At 43.8% G+C, this 22,675-nt stretch overlaps 2 protein-coding genes across 2 annotated transcripts in view; one reads left to right on the plus strand and one right to left on the minus strand.

Annotated features, from left to right (window-relative positions):
• GSAP (gamma-secretase activating protein) overlaps positions 1-10,044 on the plus strand; it is an 86,788-nt gene extending 76,744 nt beyond the window's left edge. Inside the window, exons 26-32 of the mRNA XM_055138423.1 lie at positions 2,595-2,665; positions 3,088-3,182; positions 5,502-5,621; positions 6,434-6,495; positions 8,283-8,384; positions 8,820-8,919; positions 9,302-10,044. Coding sequence (XP_054994398.1) covers positions 2,595-2,665; positions 3,088-3,182; positions 5,502-5,621; positions 6,434-6,495; positions 8,283-8,384; positions 8,820-8,919; positions 9,302-9,393 — 642 coding nt within the window. The 3' untranslated portion in view covers positions 9,394-10,044. The remainder of the gene's footprint in view (positions 1-2,594; positions 2,666-3,087; positions 3,183-5,501; positions 5,622-6,433; positions 6,496-8,282; positions 8,385-8,819; positions 8,920-9,301) is intronic.
• A 3,398-nt stretch (positions 10,045-13,442) lies between these two features.
• The window catches only part of CCDC146 (coiled-coil domain containing 146), a 122,191-nt gene continuing 112,958 nt past the window's right edge, over positions 13,443-22,675 (minus strand). The window contains exons 15-18 of the mRNA XM_004602131.2: positions 21,999-22,127; positions 19,581-19,718; positions 15,319-15,567; positions 13,443-13,646 (exon numbers count right to left, since the gene is read on the minus strand). Coding sequence (XP_004602188.2) covers positions 13,443-13,646; positions 15,319-15,567; positions 19,581-19,718; positions 21,999-22,127 — 720 coding nt within the window. The remainder of the gene's footprint in view (positions 13,647-15,318; positions 15,568-19,580; positions 19,719-21,998; positions 22,128-22,675) is intronic.

Here is a 22,675-nt window from a genome sequence, read left to right on the forward strand (position 1 = left end):
CATGGCTTGGAAGCTGGCCTCACATGCTAGGGGAAAAGGCAGTTCAGATTGTGAAGGGAATATCAAGTAAACTGTGGATGGAGGACCCACTTGGGAGGGGAGATGCGTGCTGAAAGTAGACTATAGATTGAACATGATGGCCACTCAATACCCCTACTACAGACCACAGCACCCAAAAGGAGAGAGAGAACAAAAGGGAATGCCCTTCCACATAGGTGGGGGGGAGGAGGGATGGGATTGGGAGGTGGGAGGGATACTGGGTTCACTGGTGGTGGAGAATGAACACTGGTGGAGGGATGTGTTTGCAAACATTGTATGAGGGAAACACAAGTACGAAAATGTGTAAATCTGTTACTGTACCTTCATGGTGATTCACTAATTAAAAAATAAAATAAAAATAAAAATAAAAAATAAATTAAAAAAACAACTCGCATTAATTGTTGAAAATTTTATATGTAGAGAAAGACTAATGGATTTAATAGATGGCAAATAAAATATTTGTATTAATAAATCTAATATGAACAAATGAAAAAAATTTCTATAGTAGTATTTGAGTTTCCTTCTTACTTATTTTTTATGGGACCAAGAGTTGAATCCAGGTCTCATGCACACAAGGTATGTACTTTACCATTTAACCAACTTCTGATTCAGTCAGTATTCAGAAGAAACTGGTATTCTCATATACTGTTATTTGTGGTTGTGTGCTTAAAACTTTCTTAAGTCTGCTTTGCAGTAAAGTTTTCTGACTTGATGGTTGCGTAACTGGTCTTCCCTCTGTTGATATTCACTTGTTTTCTTAGTCCTTGAGTAACAGCCACTTACCACATCTACCTGATATCTTTCTGTTGACTTTAGGCTTCATCTTCTAGGTGGAGACATAGCGCAGGGCCAGAGGTGCATGACTTGCACATCCAGGCCCCGAGTCCCATACCTGCTACCTCAGGGCTCCCTGATCCCTGCCAGGGTGTTGCTGGTGGCCCCTAGCACCACTGGGCCAGAGCTGCGTCCCAGTGCCTTGCCCTAGTATTGAACCACTCAACCTGAGCGGCCAAGTATTGCTAGGAGTAGCCCTCCTGAGCTCTGCTTGGAGGGCCCTCAAAATAAATAAGAGTAAGTTTCTCCATCCAACATTTTTAGGATTTTTGTTCAAGCACTCTTCTTCCCTGTAAACCACTTAGAATGTGGTTAACCACTTAGAAAACAGTTTTTCTGTGTGTCTTGTTTTGGTTTTGGGCCACACCCAGCAATGTTCAGAGTTACTCCTGGCTCTGCACACAGGGATTACTCTTGGTTGTGCTTGAGGGGGCCATCTGGGATGCCTAAGATGGGATCAGGATGGCATCCCATATGGTGCTTCGCTGATGGATGAGGGCCTGTGATTGTGAGCCTGGGGCCAGGCGAGGGCAGCTGCCCCCACAGACAGAGGGACTCTGTTACATCCTGATGTACACTTTCACTCTTTCCATTTTGGATTCCAGGGCCTTGAAATTGACCTCAGAGAAGCGGGTTCTGTGTCAGGGCACTGCCTGCATGCCAGCTGCCCTGAAATGTGCATGGCAGGCCCCCTAGGGGAATAGTTGTAGGGGCAACGAAGAAGGAGTGTTAGTGAAAGTTCATGCACCATTTTTATCTTCTAGCTGGAGTCTAAAATGTGAGCCACGTAAAGCAAATGCCCTGCCCTCTGTTGCTATCACTCTGGCCACCCACCTAGAAGTTTTTTTAACACTAGTTTGTTTTATCAACCCTGGAGAGTCTAGGACCAGAAATGACATTGATGTATCATCCCAGAAAACTCAGTGCTCCTGATTTTCTCTCTCAGCAGGTCACTTGGGCCACCTTTGCTGGCTCTGCCCAAGACCAACCCGCCACAGCCCACAGTCCCTCTCAGGAGGGGGATTCACTGAAACAAACACATGGATGTTGCTGCATAATCTGACTCTATTGTTCATATGTTACCTTACTCGACTTCAGCCATAGGGAAGCCAGTGTTCTGAGTCATAGAGAATAAGTAGCAGTGGTCTGTCCCAGTGTGGAGACACTTCTGATCCGCCAACTCTCCTGAGCCTACACATACAGTGCTTATGGTCACTGCTGCTAACAGCACCGGGAACCACTAGGAGCAGTTATCAGTTAGCTAACTGCTAACACCACCCTGCAGCCAACAGATGAATCCAAAATGTACACCCTGCACTGAAACCCATCTTCCCTCTATTGCCCAGGCTCGGAAACCCCGTTTGACCATGCCCTCTTTCTGTCAGCTGCTGACCTTTGCCAGATAGAGCCAGCTTAGAGCAAACCCTTGCACTTGACCTTCACTACTGGACATATGAGGGCCTGTGATTGTGAGGCTGGGGCCAGGCGAGGGCAGCTGCCCCCACAGACAGAGGGACTCTGTTACACCCTGATGTACACTTTCTTTCCATTTTGGATTCCAGGGTCTTGAACAACCCTCAGCAAAACGGGTTCTGTGTCAGGGCACTGCCTGCATGCCAGTTGCCCTGAACTGTGCATGTCAGGCCCCATAGGGGGATAGTTGTAGGGGCAAGAGAGGAAAGAGTGTTAGTGAAGGTTCATGGACCATCTTTGTCTTCTAGCTGGATCTCGTTTGCCAGATACTGGAAGCCAGCTGGAGAAAACACAATCTTCATCCCTGGATTTTCCACCCGTATGCAAGTATTTCTCTCTCATCTTGGTGTGCCAGGAGCCAACTCAGCTCTGGTTGATGCCTGTTGAAAGCAACTCTCACCAGCCCCCAAACTGCCTATCTGGGGCCTGTCGTGAGAACTTTTAAGTTATGTCCCTGAGACTCCACAGACCTTGTTCCTGGCATAGGGTTGATGAGGAGGGAGGCACAAGCGCACTCCCTACTGCCTAGGGCTGAAGTTCAGGCAACTTGTCATATATGTGCCCACGGTCTAGGCAGCAGGCCGACGGGCACCGCCCTGCTCAGGAAGCATTCTCTAGGGAACACACTCCTCCATGCTGAGTACTCGCCTGGTTGGCTGGGACACTCAGAGCCCTTGATCGGAACACACAGGCGAGAGATCGGCTCCCGAGGTGACGTGCTCTTTTTGTTATCTTGCCCAGCAACAAGAAGGCTTGTGCTGCCGAGTTTGCAGTCTTTCGCCTCATGACCCGGATTTTGGAAGCTACTCACAGCTTGTTTCTACCTCTGCCCCCTGGTAAGTCTTGGCACTTTCGTCCTCTGCCATAACACATATACTTCCTTTGCCACATGATCCCTTGGCTTTGGCACATGGTGAATTTAAGGGGGGAGAACCCCTGTGTGAGTGAAATTGTGCGTCTGGCTTCTCCGAGAGCTGCTCTGTCAGGTCAGTCTGTTCTGAGCACTTCTCCCCTCATTGTGGAACTCTGGCGAGCTCCTTTTTTCACTTTGGGTGTGAAGAGTGCTGCCCTTGCAATTTTCTCAAATAATTCTGGCCTGGGGCATGGATCCAGGAAGATGGTGCTCTGATGTCTCCAGACCTCGTTTATCTGATGATGATGTCTGAAAGTTAACGCTCAGAAGGAAGTGGGTTTGGCTGGATGCCAAGCAGTGAGCAGAGTCTTAAGTCCTTAGAAGCAAAAAATTTCCCTGAGGATTTGAAATAGGACCAAGTCAAGCCTCATGATGCCTTGGCACATGCGTATGCAGTTATTCATTTAGTTTGTCATTTGTTCATTCAGTCACCAACGTGGGTGGATCCAGTGTTGCATGCCAGACACTTCACTGGAAATTAGGGCAGTTACAGAGATCTCATCATTCTTGGAAACAGCCTCATTCCCATTTGCTATGAATAACTGCCTTGCATTTGTTATGTGTAAATTCTGAGCATGTTAAAGTTGATATGATAGTAGGCTGGGGAGACATCGCAAAGGGCTGGGGTACAGGCCAGGCATGCATAGGGCCCCAGGTCTTATGCCCTTCCTGCATGACCTCCCAAGCACTGCCAGCATCATAACCCTGTTGGCCCTCAGAACCTCGAGGAAGGGCCCCCTAAACCAAAACTTGAGAGCTATCATAGCATAACTTGTTTAGTCAGTTTTATTTATTTTTTCACAGCCACTTGCCCACCAATCTATCCATCATTATGTCATTCCTTTTATACTAACATGTATATGTCTATTGTTTTGGTTTCTGGGCCACACCCTACTCTGCTCAGGACTTACTCCTGCTTTTGTGCTCAGGGGCCACTCTGGTGGTGCTCAGGGGATCCTGTGTGGCACTAGAGATCAAACTGGGGGTGCAAAGCAAGTGCCTTAAACCCAACTCTCTCTCACTCTCTCTCTGAACCCAAATTAACATGTATGGTTCCAATTTTGCAACTTCATAAAAATTAGCACATTTGATTTTCATGAGTCTTAGTGGTAGAAGCTGAAATTGAACCACATAAGCTTATAACTATCCAACTAGGTTTTGAATAGCACAAATGGTTTTGAATAACTATCCAACTAGGTTTTGAATAGCACTTTCAGATGGTTTCACTTTTTAGTATTCCCCTCTTATTGATGGCAAAATTGAGACACAGAGGGATTAATTAGCTTGCCTAAAGTCACATAGCAACAGAGTTAGTATTACAGAGCCACATAATATGATTCCAAAAATCTGTGCCATTAACTACCTTTCTGTGCTGTCACTTGAATCTTTTCTCCAGTTGAGTTGGTTGATGTTGAGACATCGGTTATCTGTGGATCCACCACAGAGCGCAGCTTCTCTGCATCTATAATAGTCTGTAATTCGATGCTTTCTGTAGTCAGACATCTTATTTTCTAAGGTCTGCTTGTAGAGAACACTCAAAAGAGTTTGACTTTGTAGGGATTTGGAAGTTCTGAATTGGGAGGCAAATGAGCGGCTTTAAATTATTCCAGTAGAATAAAAATTATGATCCCAGAAGGAAGATATTTTATTTTTTCCTCATTTCCCCCCAACTATTGGTTTCCTTCACATGACCTGAAAATAGAAATGAGGCAAAGCTGGCCCAGGTGTGCACACACATGTGTCTGTGCAGTACACTTGTAGGTGTGCTTGTGTTAAGCGTGCTTGCTTTTCAGACCGACTGGAGTAGTGCGAACTGGTACAAAATGTTTGAGTTCCAAACACCAGAATTTTGTTCCAGGCCTCAGAAACACTCCCCGCTTTCAGCCAAAAGGTCCCAACTCACGAGGCTTTTAGTCTCAGCAGGTGGAGTTGTTCTGTACTCTCTTCCTCCTTTGCCATTTCTGTGTAGAATTGCAAATTCCTCACCACAACACTGTTCTCTCAGTGCATGTGGCTGAGGAAAGGTAAAGGGAGAACCCATTCCTGGGAACTCACCCATCTCCAGAACCTTCCCTACGGGCAGAGGAGCCGGGCCATGGACTGGTAGCAGCTTTGCTGTGTGCAGGAGCTCAGCTCCGCCCAAGTGCATCCTTGCTTAGGTTCAGTCCTTCCTCAGAAGGAGTCACATATCCATCCTGCTGGGGTGCTGCTTGCCCTGCTGACCCTTGGCTTCCTCCTGCAGGTTTTCACACTCTGCACACCATCCTGGGTGTCCACTGCCTCCCTCTGCACAACCTGCTGCATTACGTCGATCATGGTGTGTTGCGCCTCACAGAGACCGCTGTCACCAGGCTCATGAAGGGTAAGAGCCCCCTCCTGTCCCCGCCCTGTGTGCCAGAGGTGCTACCAGGGGTTTGCCATCTGCAAGGCTATGCTACACCCCCCCACACACACACACCGGCCACCCATTTGATCAATGCAGATGCTCTCCATTCAGTATCAAGGTCAGTGTTTGGAACAGGAGCCCCTCAGTTTCATTTTGTACCAGGTGCCACAAATTATGCCTCTGGTCCTGCAGAGTCGAATTCATGCATAAATGATCCTTTGGGCCAGTTTGAAGGGCTAGGGCTCAAAAAGCATCTCAGTCCAAAGACAGTTGTTTCGTCCCTTTTCTGTACATGAGGACACTTGAGGATAGGAAGCCCTGAAAGCCCGTGTCTTGAGAAAAATGCCAGGAATGGACTTACTTTCTGCTAATTCAAGTTCTCCTCTCAAAGATAGATGGAGAAGAGTGATGCAGTGCTTTTGTGAATCAGAACTTTATAAGTAGTCTGTTGGATAGCCAGTCTCATGCAGACTCTTCCATTGTGGTATTTCATAGATGGGTTTGTGTCCTTTGTTAAAGTAGTGGCCGCTCCTCGGGTACCTGTTGCTTTAAGTCACCTGGTACAATTGGTTTGTGACTTGCAGCCTGTGAGGGCCATGTTACACAACAAAGACAGCTTGGGGGTTGAGGGAGGGAAATATGTTCAAGACAGACAGAAGCTAAGGGTTTCAAAGCTTTGATAGGCTGAACTGGAAATGAAAGGCTGGGACATGTGCTCAATGGGATGAACCTCTCAAGTATACTGTTCACTTAATCAAGTGTTGTTTGTTCTGGCAACTTTCTTGTAGATTTGGACAATACAGAAAAAAACGAAAAATTGAAATTCAGTATCATTGTGCGGCTCCCTCCGGTAATCCTGAATTAAATCTTCCCATCTTCCCATGCCTTGTCATGCACTGCCTTCAATTTGCTCTTGCAGGAAAAGTGTCTAGTTGCTTTGGGCAAGGGTCAATCGAATTCTTTCACTTTCCAGCCTTTCCAAGAAATTCCATCCACCACTGCACCTCTGTTGCGTGCTCCTCACTGCGCCTGCTCCTCTGGCCTTGCTGCCTCAGCCAAAACCGTTTTTTTCTTTCCTCCTCGTAAGAGACCACACTAATATTTGCATCTGGACATGAGGGGAGGCAGAGGGGAAGCAGGTGCTCTGGGAATGTAAGCTGATAAGAAGTTGAAATGCAGGTGAAGTCAGAAGGTTCTGGAACCGTGTTTCCACCCACTGTCATTTCCCCCACAGCAGGAAAGCATTCCTGGGTCAAAGGAAGAATGAGAAACGGGAAAGGGTTATACAGACACTCCTTGTTTTTGTTGGGGAGATTGGCTCTTTGTCAGAAATACTATGAAAAAAACAAAATTCCACAGCAAGGGCTGCTGGGCCTCTGAGTCCATGAATTTCCAACTCTGGACACCCATTTTTTCACCCCCAGCCTCCTTGAAACTCACAACTCCTTCACAGACATTGAGCATCTGTTCCGCTGGCACTCTCCTCCCTGAGGGAATGTCTTTTTTTGCCTTTTCTGGACAGAATCCTCTTGCTTAATGACACCAATTCCCCTTCAGACACAGCTTCACTGAAGCAATACAAGGGCAGGAGGAGGGGGATGGAGCGTGTTTTCCATGAGTCCATCTCTCTGGGGGAAGGTCCCTGAGCATTTAATGAGCTTTCCAAATTTGATTTCTTTGCCTTGTGCCCTTAGGAATTCACATTTATTTTGGACAAGACACTGGCAGAAAAGTGGACATAAACACGTCTGCAATCTTTTGTTTCCTATCAGAATTCCACTCAAGATTGGTATGCAAAAGCCTACGCATGTTTGCAGAGTAGCAGACGAACTCCATGTCAGAAAAGGAATTTGGCAGCATCAGTGTACAAATTACTGTTTTTCAGGGGTGCATTGAAGGGAGTATTCAAAATGCAGAAGCTTGACTCCTGGAAATGGCCTTTCTCCAAGGGTCATTAACGATAAAGGCAGGTCTAAGCGATGGCCTGGTAACATTGGAATACTACGTTAACTTTACTGATTTTTCTGGTTTTGGGGGCACACCTGGAGGTGCTTGAGGGCTGTACCTGGTGATGCTCAGGGACCATGTAGTATGGGGAAGAGGGCTGGAAACTGGTCTGTCTGATTTGCATGCACTCAATCCATTGAGCTATCTCTCAAGCCCTCCAATAATATTTTTTAAACTATGAATACACTTGAGGTACAGTTACTTCATGCTGTATGAGCTTATTCTCTTCTTAATACTCATTTAAAAAACTGATGATTTTTTTAGAGTAGTTTAAGTTCATAGAAAAATTGAGTGGAAGGTACAGAGGTTCCCATATGCTTTCTGTCTGCACACGTGCACAAGCTTTCTCATTATCATTCTGCCCCACTAGAATACTCTGTGAGCTGCTCTTGACAACTGAATGCTGACATGGTATCATTGCCCAGAGTCCATAGTTAACATTGTGGCTCATTCTCAGTGGTGTTCATTCTGTGTTTGGATGAATGTATAATGTAAAAGTTGTCCATAAGTACAATATCTCATAGAATATTTTTGTGAGATAAAAATATTTTTTTATCTCTTAAAGTTTTAAGCCATATTTTTCATGGCTCTAAAAATCCTTCTCTAAGTATTTTTCACTTTATATAATAGCTTATTGGTCAGAAGATCTGTCGGCTTTGGGATCATCCTTTGAGTTCTAACATTATTTCACGGAACCATGTGAAGCGACTGCTTCAGCACTACAAGAAGCAGGTGAGTCTGTGGGAAATCATAGCCCCACTCAATTGTGATTTTTATTTTTTTAATTCTATTTACCCATTTAACTTATCCATATAGATAGCAAGTCTTGTTCTCACCACTCACAGTTTGTGCTGGTTTTATTTATTTATTTATTAAATGAACCACCATAAAGTACAGTTACAGACTTACAAACTTTCGTGCTTGCATTTCAGTCCTGCAGTGATTGAGTACCCATCCCTCCACCAGTGCCCATTCTCCACCACCAATGATCCCAGTATCCCTCCCACCACCCCACCCCATCCCCCCACCCCACCCAGACTCTGTGGCAGGGCATTCCTTTTTGCACTCTCTCTCCTTTGGGGTGTTGTAGTTTGCAATAGAAGTATTGAGTGGCAATTGTGATGGTTTTTGAGAATCAACCAGTACCATATGTGATTTGCCTTTTAGCCATGGAGTTCTCTGATTGACAAGTCATCCCATAGTATAGAATTTCTGCCTCTGAATTACTTCATTGAAATACTGACAGATATTGAAACTTCCAATCAAGGTAATTCACATCTTGCTCTCTGGGTTGTCGTGCTCTACCCTTGACACATCAGCTAATTCCTACTTACCTCTATGAACGCTTTTCTTTCCAAAATACACCAGAATTTTAAGGATGCCCTTTTTGTACCTGTGTTTTATTAGCAACCCATAACTGACCCCCTAGAATAAATTGCCAAAGGAACAAATCACCTTGATGGTTTTAAGAGTTTTAAAGGGTTTCCAACTATTTGGTTGATATGATCAGTGTTGAGGTTAAGTTTTAATACTACAGCCTCAAAATAATGTATTTTGCTAAATTATAAAATGTTTTTTATTTCAATTATTAGAACAAATGTTTCTTGGCTTCATAATGACATCTTTTCTTTCTCATTTTTATTTTTCAGTTCCATATTCTTTTGAAGGCCATGACAATGTGGATGCAAAGTTTGTAGAGGAAGCGGCTCTGAAACATACCACAATGCTCTTAGGCTTGTGAAAGAGGAAATGCAATTCGATAGGCTGCCAGTATTTCAGTCTTCCCTGGCCATCTGTATTTCAGTTTGGTGCTTGTTCATACAGAATTCATATAGCTTGTCCTAATTTTGAATAGCAGATGAGCAGTTAAGTGTAAAGAAATGACCAACAGTCTCAGGAAGCATGCTAGGGACTAACTGACATTTGGTGTAGCAGCTTCTCAGTCCCAGAACTAGTTTCTCTCGCACTCTGAAATAGCATATGCTTTAAAAATGTAGGGGTGACCAGGGAGATAGCATTTGCCTCTCAGATGGGTTTCTTCTCCAGTATCACAAAAAAAGAAAGAAAAAAGAAAAATACAACGTGGGGAATGGTGTTCAGAAAAGCAAAAATTAGACATGTCATTGGAAATAACATTTACAAGTACGAAAAATATTGCATAAAAACCGTGTGGAGAGAGAATGTATTTGGACAAACTGAATTTGGATTGAGCCAAACCTGCTGTTTCCAGTGCAGAATTACTGGTAACATCCAGGAGCTTACATGTGAAGTGCTGAAAGTAGGGGGTTTGTCTTTGTGATGGTTCAGATGGAACTGTATTTAATTTTTTTAAGTTTAAAAATATTTATGAAAACTTAAAGTATCTTGTAATTAAAAAAACTGTTAACTTTGACCTCTGTTGTTTTGTGAGCATGGCCATTTTCTTTCTGCAAGGGTTCTTGAGTTTGTGAACATGTCCCTTGAAAGGCCAGAAGACACATAGGAGGGCAGTGCCCCCACTTCTCTTTCCTCTTTCTTCTACAGTGTCTTAAAGGTGGTCCTGATAATACGCCTTGGAAATAAGGTATAAATTTGGTTACCAGTAGATACCCATGAATTCAAGATGCTCTTAGGACACCACACCTGAGTCCTGGCTTGCTGCCTTTTTTGGAAAGAAGCATGGGGGACTATCATTTGGGAGAAAAGGGCCCTCCCTGTGACAGAACAGCTGTGACGACATCAGGTCCTCCATTGCTTTTAGACAGTAAGGCTGTCTCCTGAACTTCTCCACCTTACATGGTGTGTATCCCCTCCTTCCACCCGCTACTGCTCATTGAATTCTGAGCCAGTATTGCTGCCATGGCAGACTCCTCCAGCAAAACTGTTATATGCAGTTGACAAGAGTCTTAAGGTGAGAACTTCCACGTAAAGGTAGAGGGTAGAGCAGTCTTGGGGCTGAGCTTACCAATTGCACCACCCTCCTCTGAACTTTTTTTTTCCCCCACACCCGGAAATGCACAGGGGTTACTCCTGGCTCTGAACTCAGGAATTACTCCTGGCGGTGCTCAGGAAACTTTATGGGATGCTGGGAATCAAACCCAGTTGACTTTGTGCAAGGCAAACACCCTATCTGCTGTGCTATTGCTCTAGCCCCCTCTGAACTTTTAACGGGTGGTATAATAAGGCAACCACACTTTGCAATATTCTAAAATTATTTTTCTATTCTTTTTTTTGGGGGGGTCACATCCGGTGATGCACAGAGGTTACTTCTGGCTCTGCACTCAAGAAATAGTCCTGGCAGTGCTCAAGGGTCCATATGGGATGCTGGGAATCGAACCCAGGTCAGCAGCATGCAAGGCAAACACCTCACCCACTGTGCTATTGCTCCAGCCCCTATTTTTCTATTTTTTAAAAATTTTTATTGAATCACCATGTGGAAAGTTACAAAGTCCTAAGGTTTATGTCTCAGTTATGCAATATTCAAACACCCATCCCTTCACCAGTGCCCATATTCCACCACCAAAAACCCCAGTATACACCCCGCCCTTGTCCCCCCACCCCCAACTGTATAACTGATGAATTTCACTTCATTTTCTCTTTACCTTGACTACGTTCCATATTTCAACACAAAACTCACTATTGTTGTTGGAGTTTCCCCCCAAGAAAGACAGCCCTACTACCAAGGAAGCATTTGATATTTAGTTTTCCATTGCTGAGAATAAAGAGATATGTAGCCCCACTGCTCCAAGTACATAACTTTTTTTTTCCTTTTTACTTTTCCTTTTTTTTTCCCCCCGCTCATCCCCCTTCCCGCGCCTCATAGTATGGTGGACGCCACGCCGAGTTTCTCCCTGAAAATGGGAAACAACCGGGAAAGAGGGATATTTCCTCTTCTTGGCTGGTGTGGGGCTGTTGTTTAGTTCACAGTCCAGAGAAGTGGCTGCTACTTTAATAACCTTCAATATTTCAACAAAAACTCACTGTTATTATTTGGAGTTTCCCTCCCAAGTCAGACCTGTTAAAAAGGAACCATTTCACATTGCTGACAATTATAGATGTTAAGTCGCGTGGACGCTGCCGTGTCTGGGCGGTTTTGGGTTTCTGTATAAAGTCCAGGGAAAGTTCTGCCAGAAATTGCATAGCCCAGCTCACAGTCCCAGTGCATTGCTGTAAGAAGTCTCTGGAATCAAAGTCTTTAGGTGCAGAGGGTCCATTTCACTCTCAGCAGCTCCGAATTTATCTGGGTCGAGGGCGTGCCGGTTACACCCACTTCCCATGATTCCCTAGGAGCCCCAAGTGTAAAAATCTTATACCTCTGGGTTAGGAGTCTTAGAATATGGCTCCTGCCATGTGGATGCTGCTGCCGCCGCCATTTTCCGTGCAGGAAGACAGGATGGGGAGGAAAGATCCACCCCCGGGCAGTACAGAGTTGTAGCCCAGTTCACAGTCCCAGTGCATTGCTATTAGAGGTTGTGCTGGATGCCTGAATGTGTTAGGTCTCTGGAATCAAAGTCTTTAGGCGCAGAGGGTCCCCTGTTTTTCTATTCTTATGTTGTAAAACTTACCAGTCCAGTTTTGGAATCCTTGATGCAATGTTTCTTTGCATTAATGTTTCTTTGCATTCTGGTTTATAAAGAGTTACCTTTGGGCACTGTCAAGCAGTGGTTTCAGAATGACCTCATAAAGGAATAAAATTAGATTCAGTACTCTTAGAGAGGGGATAAGATTAAATTTCCCTCCAATCTGGCAAGATGAAGACTTGGAACAGATTTTGTTTGATTTAGCAAAATTAAAGTATGTGATATTTCTCACATTCAGCTTTGTGAGGTAGCTTGAGGATACTATTGTGAAATTACACGTCCAATCTCTTTGTGTAGTCTCACACATGAGAAACATAAACACAAAATCTGGAAAGCATACTTGGGTGAAATGTCATAAAATTAGAGTAATGAATAGATGAAAATTGCCTTATTTTCAACTCTTTCTCATGCAAAGTGTAAATATTTTTATTTTTACATTGAAAAATGTTGGTATCTGAACTTAATTATCAATTCACTTGCGTATAATATTGTGGAAAAATCAAGATTTATAAGAAAGATAAGTTAGAGCATAGTTTTTTTTTCTTTTTGGGTCACACCCGGCGATGCATAGGGGTTACTCCTGGCTCATGCACTCAGGAATTACTCCTGGCGGTGCTGGGGAGACCATATGGGATGCCGGGGATTGAACCCAGGCTGGTGGCGTGTATCGCTCCAGCCTGAGAGCATAGTGATTTTGCTGTAAAAGCATTCTTAAAAAAAATTACCCTAGCTTTAATTTAAAAATGACACGTTGGGTTGAGAGATAGCTAAGGCAGTGTGATGCCCTGGGTTTGATCCCTGATCCTACAGCATACCTCCCCACAGCACCACCAGGAGTGGAGTCAAGAGAGTATTTTGAGTAGTAATGTGTTTAAACAAAGTGAACACTGTCAATTTCTGTACTTTATTGTAAGTTGATTTTAATGCATTTTACAACATCTTGTATATCACATACTTCTTAAATTCAATGTAGTGAAAAAAGAAAGAAATGAATAATGCAAATCATTCTTGATATTTATCTTGATATAATTGTAGAACAATTCTATGTCATAGTTCAACACCATGTAAAATATAGTAGTTGGTAAATGAAAGGAAGTAAGGCTATACTCTATTGATTAGTTGTGGTTATGGGGTTTGTAATTTGGAGCTATTATGATGATATTTTCCAGCTAGGGGTGTAAGGAAGCCAGTTGACGTGTTTTCCTTGAGAAACATGGATTGGTTCACAGACTCAGATTTCAATTGGCTTTATAACAGGCTTCCTAATATGCCTCATATTGGACCCAGGTTCACTAGGCTTAAAAGGGGCTAAAGCACCATATGGTTTAGGCAAAGGAAGAGTGGCTTCTCCCTCTGGGAGGTATGCATTTGGACGCAGCTCTGCAGTTGTGTAAACCCCATTGGGCATCTGGCGATTTTCTATTTCCATAAACTCCTGCAAAGAAAAAAAAATTTGCTTTTTACTTTGTCTGAAAACAGTGTGAGATCATTTCATCCTTCAGACCCAGCAGACACACAGCCTGTTCTGAGCAGCCATAGTCTGTGCTGGCTGATATTCCATAAGGGACAAAAGGGCAAGTGGGTGGAGTTAGTTACCCCCCCCCACACACACACACGACACACGTTGAGTCTCATTACTCAAGCATCACTTGTTCATAAATGAGTGGGTCTCTGCAAGTCACTAAATTCTAACTTCAAGATCTTTAATTCAGCACTAATGATTTCCATGTTTTGACAGTCACTGTCACTGTCATCCCATTGCTTATCGATTTGCTCGAGTGGGCACCAGTAACATCTCTATTGTGAGACTTGTTACTGTTTTTGGCATATTGAATATGCCATGGGTATTCGATATGCCAAAAACGGGTAGCTTGCCAGGCTCTGCCATGTGGGTGAGATATCGGTAGCTTGCCAGGCTCTCCGAGAGGGACGGAGGAATTGAACCTGGGTTGGCTGCATGCAAGGCAAACGCCCTACCACTGTGCTATCGCTCCCTTTTTTCCTTTGGTAAGTTATTGGTAAGCAAATGTGATATAAATGAAGAGATAAGGAACGAAGTGGAATCAGAGGAAAGAAGTGGTCATTTGCTTACTTTGAGCCTCAAGGTCCACAAAATCACAAGATTCTGCCTGTGTTTCTGATAAACATAATCCCTCTCTCTTCTCTCTCTCTCTCTCTCTCTCTCTCTCTCTCTCTCTCTCTCTCTGTTGGCACAGAGGGTGAGCTCAGGGCTTATTCCTGGCTCTGCACTCATGAATTACTCCTGGAGGGCTCTTATAGCACTTTCCCCACTGTACTATTTGCTCTGGCAAAAACAATATCTCTCATGTTGACAGGAACTCTATATAAGGGAGGTAGGTGAATGACAGTCGGAATTCCATGGATAAAACCTGAACGCTCTAAGGAATACAGTCCCAGGCAATATGATGATTACAAATCCAATCCTTTCAGGTATTTCTTGTGTGCTTGAAATGCACCTTTGCCTTGGATGAGGGAGTGAACATTGATTTTTTGCAGCATGCTGACTTGACAGTGAGTTTTATACTCTCAGGATGTCGTTTCCTTGGAAGGAGGTGCTCAATTCCAGTCTAATAATATCGAAGCATCATAGGGAGCAGTAAAAGAACTGGGCACCCAACTTTCAGGTGGATTAATCAAAGGGCGAGACTTAGACCCAGTGATGGAGGAAAGTGTTGGCATGGAGACCCAATGTATGCCCAGCAAGTTCAGAGTGTACAGAAGTAGAGACCGTGGTGGCTACGCTGGAGGCCCCACACTGCAGCAATAGCCCTGGCAGATGCACATGGAAGCATCAGGTGAGGTCCGAGCAGAATTCAAGGTCAAATATTGGAGACTTTGTGAGGTCATGGTGTTCAGGACTGGATGGAAGACTAGAGTACGGTTTGGTGTTCTCTAGGAAATGTGGACTATTGCCTTCTACTCTATTTACATAAAATTTTGAAGTAGTGAAACTGATGACTTTCAGGATTATGTGGTGCAGTAGGAAGTTTTTCATATAGTTTGGAAGCATTGACACCCCCCTCCCCCCAAAAAAAATAGCTCTTGCTGGCACACCTTCCAAATACAATGTAGAAGCCAAAGCGTACCTGAGACCTTTCAGCAACAGCCAAGGCATACATATCTTCATCCCGAAGTACCTTTAACCATTCTCTCTCAATATCTTTATTGAGTGGCAGACCCTTTTCCATCCTGGAACTGCAGGAGAAGAGAAAATCTTCTTTGTCTCTGACTTCCTTTTGGAGTTCAATGGCCAGGGCTTGTTTCATGGACAGCTCAGCAACAAGGGCCATCAACTTTTCAGTGGCATCTTTGATCTTTCTCTGGTAACTATTCATCTAGAATTAAAAAGTTCAAGGTTGAGCCTAAATGCACATTTTATGAAGATTTGACAGAAATGCACAGCTGCAGGGTATATGTAATGCCGTCACGTTTCAGTGGGAATAAAAGTAGGAAATAATAATTAGAGAAAACTTCAGAGATTGCCCCCAACATCCTGGTTGCATTAATAAAAACTTGGAGGGAAAAGAAAGTTCATTTAGTTATTAGATTTCCCAAGAAATATCACTGAGAATAGACCATGTCATTTTTCAGAGGTGACGAAGAGAAGGGGAAAGTTGTGCTTAATGTCTAATTTACGTCTAAATTTTGCCATATTATAATTTCCAGTTTAGTGGGGGGAAACCTGGTAGAATAAACTATTTAAATGTAACTCTTTGGTTACATAAGATAATAACCCAGGGCCTGCATCTAAAATGAATTTTAATGGAGAAATCACAGTATCATTGTTTTTAATCTTCTGATATGTAGCCCATGAGGCCATAAAACAAGCATGAGCTGAAATGAGGGACTCTGATAATTTGAAATGAAAGAGTCCTAGCTACCTTTTCTTATCATCAAGGAAATAAAAGATAGGATCAAATAGAACAGCTGATTTTGAAAAAGAAGTAAAATTGGAATTATTGTTCCTGAAAGTATTTTGGCCCAGAGTGCACTGCCCTGGGTGACCACATCCCACACCTCTATATTTATGGCCATTATTTATCTTGCATTATTTTCCCCTTCTTGTTCTGTTTCACTATTGCATTGTACCCTTTGAGCAAGAAGACATGAATGTTGGGCTTCTGTTACCTGATCTCAGGTACCTCCCTCTCTCTAGTCAGGTCTGCCAACACCTGCCCTAGAGGAAGGTGACTGGTGAGTCCCCTGCTTGAAAATGGAAAGTCTGGGGCCAGAGAAACAGAGGAGAGGGTGCTTATTTTGCATACAGTTAACCCAGGTTATGCCACGTGATGCCCCAATACTCTCAGGAGTGACCCCTGAGTGCACAGCCAGGAGCAAGCCCTGAGCACCTTTGGGTGTGACCCACAAACGAACCCCCCAAACAAAAACAACAAAAAACAAAAATGGAAATACTGCTTATTATCTAAAATACTTTCCATATGGAAATGGAATATGCTTTTGAAACTGGCACCATAGTGGGTTTCCCGAGCTCCACTAGGAGTGATCACTGAGTTCAGAGCCAGGAGTAAGTCCTGAGCACTGCCAGGCGTGATTCCCCAAAAACCCAATAAAACAAACAAAAATGACCACCACTTAAAGTTTCAATCATGAGTTGTGTGTTCTTCCCTGAACGTTATGAATCAGCCACCATCTGTTTCAGTGTCACATGGATGTGTATGGAACTAGCCATCCTCCCATTTCTTCTACAAATCAAAAAGAGAGTGGTGTTATTCGGGATTACTCTAAGTCTTTTTTGCCGATATTTACCATTTTCTGTTCAGTTTTGAAAACTTGTAAGACAATCTAAAAGCTAGATAAAGAGATGAGGGGCTGGAGCGATAGCACAGCAGGTAGGGCGTTTGCCTTGCACGCGACCGACCTGGGTTCAATTCCCAGCATCCCATATGGTCCTCCAAGCACCGCCAGGAGTAATTCCTTAGTACATGAGCCAGGAGTAACCCCTGTGCATCGCAAGGTGTGACCCAAAAAGAAAAAAAAAAGAGAACTCGTTCTGCTGAGTACCTGCAAGGCATTAGGTGATTTTGTGATCAACTGTTAGGAGAAAATTTCAGCTGTTGTCACTCATATTTCACAGATCAGGAAAGTCTGTTTTAGGATAATGTATTTATCTTTCTCTAGGTCATTTGCTAGAACTAGTATATCAGAGATTAAGTATCTGACTGTCTTTCTACTTCTCTTTTTTTGGTGGGGGGGGGTGGGGAGAGGCGTCATACCCAGAGATGCTCAGGGGTTTCTCCTGGCTGTGCACTCAGGAATTAATCCTGGTGATGCTTGGTGGACTGTGGAGAGCCGCCACAGGGACCGTGCTTCGTGGACACCTGTTTCTTGTTAATTACACCGTGCTTCGTAGATAACACCTGATAAGGAATCAGGATGTCTTGTCACGCCAGAGCTGTAACTAGTTTATCAGCTGCAGACACTTGGGCGTAAGCAGGCAGCGAGGGGTAGATAAGGAGGGAAGCTGCCTAGCTAGGTGTGGTTCCTCCTCGTTCGTCCCTCGTTCCTCTTCTTTCCCGTTTTGCATGAGAAGGTCTCTGAATAAATCGCTGCCAGAAGAATCTCCGGGTTGCGTGATTTCTTACAGCGGACCATATGGGATGCCGGGAATCAAACCTGGGTCGGCTGTGTGGAAGGCAAATGCCCTACCCTACCGCTGTAATATCTCTCTGGCCTGCTTTACTTACTTTGAGATTTTAATTTGGTTGTTTTGTTTTTTGTTTTGAGGCCACACCCAGCAGTGTTTAGGGCTTACTCTTGGCTCTGAGCTCAGGGATCATTTCTGATGGTGTTCAGGGAACCATATACAGTGCTGAAGACTGAACTGGGATCAGCCACATGGAAGGCAGGCATCCGCTATACTATCTAGCCCAAGATTGCAATTTTCAAGCACTGTTAGCACTGTAACACTGTCGTCCTGTTGTTCATCGATTTGCTCGAGAGGGCACCAGTAATGTCTCCATTGTGAGACTTGTTATTCAATATGTTTTTGGCATATCGAATATGCCATGGGTAGCTTGCCAGGCTCTGCTGTGTGGGCGGGATACTCTCAGTAGCTTGCCAGGCTCTCCAAGAGGGATGGAGGAATCGAACCTGGGTTAGCCGCGTGCAAGGCAAATGCCCTACCCGCTGTGCTATTGCTTCAGTCCTGCAATTTTCAAATGAAGAAAAATGCAATTAGAGAACACATAAGGTGACGAAAAGACAGGTGAGGTAAAACCAGTCCTAGGTTGATCCAAGTCCTAGGCTAGGACTAGGTCAGTTATACTGGAACCTTCACCTGCTGTTTGTAGAAGCTTGAAATTGCTTAGCTCTAGCACCAAGTCTGATTTCTGTAGAGACAGTGGCAGCAACTAGGACCAGCCAGCCTTTAGCGGAAAGTAACTTCCCTCAAACAAAGAAAAATTAATTTTGCAAAAGGAATGAAGGCATCCTTTAGTGAAATGTTGGACCCATACATTAAGGTAAAGTCCATGAGCCTAAGGAGGTCTTAACGTTTCTTATTTTATGAGGTACACTGTAAGTCTATTTACTTGTTCAGAATTTTCACTAGAGTTCAGGCAAGGCAGGCCTCAGAGAAACGAAGAATGAGAAAGTCAGTGCTCTCAGGAACCCGCATTTGCATTGTGGATGTTTCTTTTTATCTGTTTCCCTGCATTAGCCAGGTGGAACAGTGTGTCATGCTTGGCACAAAGGGAGCGAGGAACAGGTTGAATTCTCAGGGCAGCAATCCCTGTGGAAGGCCAGGTGAGTAGCTCCCTGCCTGCCCAGGAATGGCTTCTCCCCCATCTGAATCACCAACCCTCCTTTCTGGGCGCATTATTGCAATTTTCTGTGGTCCTAAGCTGACCCCGCCTCCGGAATTTGAATTGGAAGCTTGTGAGGGTGCTGCAGGTACTGTCTTTTCCTCCCAAAGAAGGCCCAGCAATAACTGTACCCCATGATATAAGTTTAGGTGCTATGTGATTGCTGTTTGCTTCAGTGATCCCCCTTCCATGTCTGAGTTCTGGCTTGGGATGATTTTTTCCACAACTGCTGGAGAACTGTGGTCCTCCCTTCACAAGGAACTAGAAAGGAGTTACTGTTGCACATGAAATATGAAGATAATAAATACCATATCTGAGTAGGTGTCTCCCCAGCTCCAAAGTAAATTCTTCCTGGAACAGTTACTTGCTTAGGACACTTGTCGGAGTCATCTCTGTGTTTTAATATGTCTCTCCAGTCATAAAGCCTGGTCTTTCTAGTGCTCCTCTCAGTAAATAAAGCAGCCTGGGAGAATGAAAGAGGAGAAAGGAGAAAGGGCGGAGAAAAGGGAAGGTCGCCAACATACCTTTTTGGCTAAGACCAGCGTGTCCTCCTTTCCTGCTTGGGTTTTGCTGCTGAGTCTGTCTGTGAGTCGGGTGACTTGTTCAAAGATGAAATCCTGCTCCAGTAACTTCTCCTCCTTCTTGGCCAGCAGTAGTTCCAGCTACAGTTGAATCGGGGAGAAAATGTCAAGCGAGTCAAAAATCGTCCTTTCTCCTTAGAGCACCAGCTGATCTCCACTCCCCTTAATGAAGAGACATTGCTATGAGTTACCTATTTTATGATAGGGAAATGCAAATCAAAGCAACGAGATATTACCCTCACTCCAGAGAGACTGGCGCATGTCAAAAAGAACTACAGCAACCAGTGTTGGCGTGGGTGCAGGGAAAAGAAAACCCTTCTCCTTGCTTCTGGTAGGAGGAATGTTAACTGGTACAGCCTTTTGGGAAGACAACATGGATATTTCTCAGTAAAACTAGGAACTGAGCTTCCTTCTGACCCAACAAAATTCCACTTCTAGGAATATATCCCAAGGGTCCAAAATCACAATGCAGAAAAGACATTTGCACATTTGTGTTTATTACAGCACTATTCACAATAGCCAGAATCTGGAAACAATTGGAGAAATCAAGAACAAATAACTGTATAAAGAAGCTGTGCTGGGGCTGGAGTGATAGCACAGCGGGTAGGGCGTTTACCTTGCACGCGGCCGACCCGGGTTTGATTCCCAGCATCCCATATGGTCCCCTGAACACCACCAGGAGTAATTCCTGAGTGCAAAGCCAGGAGTAACTCCTGTGCATCGCCGGGTGTGACCCAAAAAGCAAAAAAAAAAAAAAAAAAAAGAAGCTGTGCTATATAAGCACAATGAAATACTACTTGGCCATAAGAAAAAAATGAAATCTTGCACTTTGCTGCTATGTGAATGATCTGGAGAATATCATGCTGAGTGAAGGTAGTGAGAGGGAGAGGGACAGACACAGAATAATTTCTCAGATGTTGGATATAAAGGAGCGTAACAGGAAAATAATAAATGCTCAAAGGCAGTAGTAACAAAGAGCATGAGAACTGGTTTCCAGTAGGAAGTTTGCTACTGGTGAGGGTGTGGGGGGTGGAGGGGTGGGATGGGAAGGGAATTGACCAGGGAAGGGTATAATATGACATTGGCGGAGGGAAATGGTCACACTGGAAGAAAAATAAATGCTATAAGAAAGTGAAAAGTGTCTGCGTATAGGCAGGCTGAGGGGCGGGAGGGAAGCTGGGGACACTGGTGCAGAGAAATGGACACTGATGAAGTGATTGCTATTGAAAGTTATATGCCCAATCCTCAATCACAAATAACTTTGTAACTTTGTGATTCACAGTGATTCAATTAAAAAAATGAAAAATGAAAAAAAGACTTCCCCTGACCATTTTCTCCTGAGGAGTTCTCCCTGCCTTTTTTTAAAAAATTAATTAATTTATTTTTTTTATTAGTGAATCACCGTGGGGGTACAGTTACAGATTTATACATTTTTGTGCTCATGTTTCCCCCATACAAAGTTTGAGAACCCCTCCCTTCACCAGTGTCCATTCACCACCACCAGTAAACCCAGTATCCCTCCCACCCTCCCCAGTCCCATCACCCCCCTACCCACACTGCCACTATGGCAGGGTATTCCCTTTTGTTCTCTCTCTCTGATTAGGTGTTGTGGTTTGCAATAAAGGTGTTGAGTGGCCATTGTGTTCAGTCTCTAGTCTACATTTGGCATGCATCACCCTTCCCCCGCATGACCTCCGACCACATTTTACTTGGTGTTTCCTTCTCTGAGTTACCCAGAATGAGAGACCAGCCTCCAAGCCATGAAGACAGCCTCCTGGTACTTATTTCTACTATTCTTGGGTGTTAGACTCCTTTTCTATTATTCTATATTCCACAGATGAGCGCAATCTTTCTATGTCTGTCTCTCTCTTTCTGACTCATTTCACTTAGCATGATACTTTCCATGCTGATCCACTTATATGCAAACTTCATGACCTCATTTTTTCTAACAGCTGCATAGTATTCCATTGTATAGATGTACCAAAGTTTCTTCAGCCAGTCATCTGTTCTAGGGCACTCAGGTTTCTTTCCAAATGCTGGCTCTCCCTGCCTTTTAAGTTCTCTAGAACTTCCACATCGCTGGTCCTTTGATAGGCCCCCATCAGGAAGACAATGCAAACAAGTTAAGATGCCAACCCCCCAACCCCTCAACCCTTGGCCTAGTGAGAGAAAGGAGGCCATCTTGAAAAGAGTTTGGCCAGTGTCTAAAGTCAAGCTTAGATTCTGCTATTAGATTACTATGAAAGGCCTATCTCTGTTACCAGAATAATGATGAGGCTTAGCTCTACCTACATAACATCATGGTTATCTGTGACTCATGAACTGTAAGGGAAAAATAAAAATTATTTTAAGAATGTTTACCTTATTTATTTTTTTGATCATTTCTTCTTCAGTTGGATCTTTTCCTGGAAGGAAGTGACTTCTGTTCGGACCATCAGGATTTATGAAAACTTTCTCCAGATCTCTTATTCTGTCTGTACACTGTGCAAACTATTAAAACAAGAAAAAAATATTAACTTTAAAACTCTCTTGTCTTCACAAATCTTAAAATTGGATAATGTCGGGGACTAGGGAGGAGCTCAAAGGCTGGAGTGAATGCTTACATGCCTTACATAAGTGAGGTACTGAGTTTGATCCTCAAGATACATGACCTTCTAAGTATCTTTCTGATGATGAGCCCCACCCCCTCAAAATTATCTGTAGAGAAGAATCCAGATGAAGGTGTGAAGAGGTTTATAGCAGGCCAACCTCACTTTGATACCAAAAGTAGACAAAAACTGTAATTAAATAGAATATTATAAGTATTCTTGATGAACACAGACTTAAAAATCTGCAACAAAGTCTTAATGAATTAATGTGACAAAAATTCAAAAGGATCAGACACCTTGACCAGGTGGGATTTATCCCAGGAATGCAAGGATGGCTCAACATAAAAAAATAAGTATATCATATGATATTATGATTATGACTCCACGCCAGGCTGCTTTCACTAGCGGCGCCCCAGAGGGAGGTGGGTGAGAACACTCCCCACCTTAAGG

Source organism: Sorex araneus, chromosome 1 (assembly GCF_027595985.1).
Source record: "Sorex araneus isolate mSorAra2 chromosome 1, mSorAra2.pri, whole genome shotgun sequence".
NCBI lineage: Eukaryota > Metazoa > Chordata > Mammalia > Eulipotyphla > Soricidae > Sorex > Sorex araneus.